Genomic DNA, 5,361 nt, shown 5'->3' with positions numbered 1-5,361 from the left:
TTCATTGTGTAATGACATTTTATTTGGTAATTTCATAGTTTAATGGTATCGTCTTCTTTCGGCTGCTCATGTTGGGCGTCGCCACAGCGGATCATCTGTTTCCGTCTCCTCCCGCCGAATCGCCCGCTCCTCCTCCCTATTTGGTCGGTGCCGCCGCCTCCATACCGCGCAACGCAGCTGGTCTCACTACCGTCTTGTAAACCTTCCCTTTCACTCTTGCCGGTACCCTTCTGTCGCAAATCACTCCTGACACTCTTCTCCACCCGCTCCACCCTGCCTGCGCACTCTTCTTCACCTCTCTTCCGCATTCTCCGCGACTTCGGGCAGCCCACCCCAAGCGTTTCAACTCATCCGCATGACTTTCATTCCTCTTCCCTCCAATGCATACCTCCACCTCCTCAGGCTATCCTCAACCCGCTCCCTAATCTCACTACAGATCAAAATGTAATCTGCGAACATCATAGTCCACAGAGACTCCTGCCCGATCTCGTCCCTCAACCCGTACGTGGCCGTCGCAAACGAGAAAGCGCTCAGGGCCGAACCTCGATGTAATCCCACCTCCATCTTGAACCCATCCGTCACTCCTACCGCACGCCTCACCACCGTCACGCTGCCCTCATGCATATCCTGCACCACTCTTACACACTTCTGTGCAACTCCTGACTTCCTCATACAGTACCACACTTCAAGACACGATGCAACTCCTTCTGACCCTCTCGATTCTTCTCCATCAACTTTCTCAAAGCAAACATTGCATCTGTAGTGCTTGGTACTGGTACTATGGTACTAATCATACTGCTGCTCACGAAACACCACCTCTCCTCTTAACCTAGCTACAACTAGTTAACCTTACTACTCTTCCCCAAAACGTCATGCTGTGGCTGATCAACTTTATACCTCTGTAGTAACTACAGCTCTTTCCTTATTTTTGAAAATCAGTACCAGCACACTTCTTCTCCACTCCTCAGGCATTCTCCCACTTTCCAAGATTGTGTTAAACAATCTAGTTAAAAACTCCAGTGCCATCTCTCGTAACCATCCCCATGCCTCCACCGGACCATGCTACCATGCCTTACTCTGGATCAACCGCCTTTCCACTCTTCATCCTCTTCATAGCCGCCCTCACTTCATCCTTGCTTATTCACTGCTCTTCCTGAATCACTATCCCCACATCATCCAAGCGTCTCTCCTTCTAATTTTCTTCACTCATCGGCCCCTCAAAGTACTCCTTCCACCTTCTCAACACACTCTCCTCGCTTGTCAGCACGTTTCCATCTCTATCCTTCATCACCCTTACCTGCCGCACATCCTTCCTAGCTCTGTCGGTCGCCATACTGTACGACAAAGGTCTACTTTATATTGTCAATATTTTTTGCTGTTATTAGTTAATTTTTAGGTTGACTGTGTAATGCAATTTTTACTTTTATTTTCTAATTCCGTAGGTGTGTGTGGGTGCGCGTGCGCGCGAATGAATGAGTCTTGATTCCTACCTTTATCTGCATGTGAGGTCACATGTAAGAACACACCCACACACACACACACACAATGGCACACACACACCGTTGTTGTTTCCACCATGTGTTCTGAGCCATCCAGGTTGTTGCCATCCTATTAAAATGTTTTAGTTACATAATTTTTAAAATATTTTTTAGTTACTTTTTCAGTTTATCGCATATTCTAATTTCTAAATTTTCTGGTTATTTTTTTAAGGTACGTTTTAATTAAATCAATTTGTGTGTGAAATATTTTCTCTGAGACTTCCCACGTAGGTGTGTGTGGATGTGTGTCTGTATATTTAAACATCCATTGGTGTTTATGCTTTTGTGTGTGGGTGTGCGTGCGTGCGTGTGTGCGTGCGTATGTGTGTGTGTGTGTGTGTTCATGTGTGTGTGTGTGTGTGTGTGTGTGTGTGTGTCCATGTGTGCGCTTACCATATATTGCTCATATATTGAAGTGCCGTCACACTTCCTCTTTAGACCCGTTCCAGTTCTTCGCGTCTGTGCCGGCGCCAAGTCTACGGCGAGCGCTAAATAATGGGGGAGAAATCCATGGCTATTTCCTGTTATTTTACAAACTTCTACCACGGGGGAAAACCGCAACATGCTGCGCTGGGGATGAAAAGGAGTGTGTCCTCTCTCTCACTCCTAACCCCCTTTTGTCATTTTGTCTCTCACGTCTGGGGCTGAAATCCTTCAACCCGCTCATGAATTAAACATGCGGAGCACGCGGTGGAATTACTGTAGAACCGCAGCGCTCGACGCCTGTCAGGGCATAAAGGTGAAATGAAACAGCCGGTTTGAAAAGTTTGGAAATGGGATCAATTTTGGGGACAAAAGATCCAGGCGCAATATCATTTTTATTTTATTATTTTCTTCGGCCATGATTTTCAGGCTTTAAGGGAGAACCGTGTAACTCTAGCATAGTTTACATAATGAGTAAACAACCTCAGCATTTGAATAAATGTCTCAATTTCTCTTCCCTTTTTTGCAAAGAATTGAAATGCAAGCGCTCCACATGCAGAGGGAACACGATAAGCCATTAAACAAAATGGTAATTCAAATGAATGATGATAAATAAGGATCAATAAACACCTGGATAGTGTTCTACATTTATATGAGGTGCTGACAAACGGTAAATATATCTTCAGATTGGACTGAAAGGTTAAAACCTCATCCACTGGCAGGGAGGGCACATCACCATTTAAAGTTTTAACTCGGCATGTGAACGCCTGCAGGAGAATCGTATACAGAGCTCCTCCAAATTATTTGAAGTCTCAAAAGAAATGGTATTGATGCTTTTGGAACAATTTCTTTTTAAAGATTTACCATTAAAGTGGAATGTAGACCAGTGATTTTTTCTTTTGAGGAGGGCGGATTTTTTAGTATTATTGGGTTATTTTATTTATAGGTTTCCTGACGACATTGCTTTGATTTATTCGCAGGTGGAGTACGAGACGCCAACAAGAGGTCAGTGTTTTCAGGTGAGAATCGAGCAGTTTGTGTTCAACCCCGAAATCCTGTCATTTGTAATCTGGACATCAACCCGGAGGTCAAAATCCCGGTTAAAATATGTGAATAAGCGGAAACAAGCTCTTGTGTTGCAAGATCAAAACTGCAAGGCTGCACTCATTTATCAGTTCCAGCCAGTGCTTGAAGTGGAAAGGGTCAGGACATGATGTCACGGCAACATGGTGGCAAACTTTCATCCCTTCCCCGGGACCACCGACTCATATGACAGATTTCCCACTTCCCCTGGAACGCAGCATCACTTCCTGCTGCCTCGACCTGATGCGAACTCAGAGTTTCTACTCCACCTGAACCAGAGAGCGCGCGGGCAGGCGCCAGAAGGGGTGGAATAGATAATGAGGGGAAACCAGCTGTTTCCACCCAAAAGTTGCAAAATTGAAAGTGCAAACAGGGATGCACACGATCGAAAGGAATCCCCCGCCAGTGCCCATATATGGTCAATGACGTCATGGCAACACCGAGCCGGAGCTGGCAGCATGTGCGTTATAATAATGAAATTAAAAAGTGCGCTCCGACTCCAACAATAATATATGATATACTTTACAATATGTCCACTTGAATTGTTCACTTGATTTGTAGAACAGAGACCGGCAGCTTGTGAGAAGTGCTGGTGCTCAAGAAAAAGTCCCCGGTACGCCAAGGAGTAAAAGGTAGAAGTACCGACCGGTACTGTGTGCCGTGTGATTATTCCATTGTAAAAAATGTGCCGCATTAACACATCAACGCCTGCTGTAGCGGCAGCGTGTGCACGTTACTCATCGAGTGTGAACGTCTGTCGGGTTCTTTCTTTCTTTATTTTGACGGAGCCTCGCTCGCCTGTCTGTCAGTGACCTCATTACCTCAAACCGCCGCCGCCACCGCCGCCGCCGGGCGACTCCGAAGCCTCCACCTTCCTTTATAGTCCCTTCAATTACTCCTTGAGGGCTGGAGGGGAGACGTAGCGGCTCTGGAGCGCGGAGCGGGGCGGCCATGTTTTCTGCCCAGTTCCATGAAGTCACCGCGGCTCCGAGTTTACACAACCAGACGCAGGCCAGGGAGAGAGTCTGCGTCTGGGTCGTCTGCGGTTCCGCCTTCTGGTGGCACCGTAGGTGTTGCGTGCCAGCCTGGACGGGGATCACAGAGCCCGGGGCCCCGCCGCTACTTAGCGTTCGGCGAAGCCGCGGGGGCGTTGCCGTGGCGAACGAGACCCCCCCCCCCTTAAAAAAAAATGCTTAACCCAACAGCTTGAAGTCACGGCGATCACTCATCTCCCGGCATAACCATGTCGTCCTTGGAACTTCCACCGCGCCTCATTTTCCACCGCGTGTTTATCTTCTCCATGTTCAGAAATTAAATGTTCTGTTTTTATAGAAATTGCTCCAGTTATTATTTATTATTCCCATTAGCGGTCGAACGTTTCTAAGGAGACCGATGTTTTTGTCTTTTCTCTCCACAGGCCTTTAACAGCGGAGACCCTGAGACTCAAATCAGCCAATTATGCAAAACCACTGGACATTTTGAATATGTGTACAGGGACAATTATTTTTATAATTACTATCAAGAATAAAGAGATTGTATACTTTTTTCACAGATGCCGATATTTCATAGACGATGTAGCCTTCCGAAAACTGTAATGGGAAAATCTGAAAAAAATATATACCTTCAGAGTATGGAATATGACGATTATTTTTGTTTGTGATTTAGCATGCTATCAGAGTGAAGAATAGAAATATTAAAATCCTGTTTATGAAGCACTTGTTGGAGCCCGACAGGGCAGCACACCTACATGTACGTTTAGACGAGACTTGATATGCACTGTCCACATGTAGCATTTTGGAAACACAGTTACTAGTTGTTTAGAGAACACATGGAATGCTGTAATACCCATGAAAAAAACAAAAACATTTGGTTCACAAAAAATTACTCGTTATGGTTCTGTTTTCGGACCCGAACCTGAAGTGTTTCAATATCACCTTTACGTGTTTCCTTTTGTAGATTATGACTTTTCTATGATTTTGACATGCAAAACACTAAAAAAAAGTGGAGCCTGTGAATAACAAATGGGAAAAAAACAAAGCAAACAATGGTCTCCTAATGGGTCAATAAAAAGACATTCTGAAAGACACGCTGTGGTCCCATCGTTTTAATCCATTAATGACATTTGAAGATGTCACATTCAGTCATGGAAGAAAAAATAAATACAATACAAATATTTATTTTTCCTGATAGAGGGAAAAAGAGATAGAAATAATATATAAGAGAAAAATACATATACTGCATATCAAAAACATGCTATACAGTATATACAGTATACAGTGTGTGTGTGTATAAATATATACATATATGTATATATACA

At 44.6% G+C, this 5,361-nt stretch overlaps 1 protein-coding gene across 1 annotated transcript in view; it reads left to right on the top strand.

Moving 5' to 3' along the window:
* The window catches only part of cUnh8orf34 (chromosome Un C8orf34 homolog), an 83,168-nt gene extending 78,051 nt beyond the window's left edge, over positions 1–5,117 (top strand). The window contains exons 14-15 of the mRNA XM_080020370.1: positions 2,942–2,980; positions 4,462–5,117. Of these exons, the coding sequence (XP_079876496.1) occupies positions 2,942–2,980; positions 4,462–4,469 (47 nt within the window). The 3' untranslated portion in view covers positions 4,470–5,117. The remainder of the gene's footprint in view (positions 1–2,941; positions 2,981–4,461) is intronic.
* Positions 5,118–5,361: the final 244 nt, after the last annotated feature.

The sequence above is a fragment of the Zeus faber genome, assembly GCF_960531495.2.
Source record: "Zeus faber genome assembly, chromosome: 19".
Classification (NCBI taxonomy): domain Eukaryota; kingdom Metazoa; phylum Chordata; class Actinopteri; order Zeiformes; family Zeidae; genus Zeus; species Zeus faber.
The sequence above is the reverse complement of the archived record's forward strand: the minus strand, read 5'-3'. Positions and strand labels throughout refer to the sequence as shown.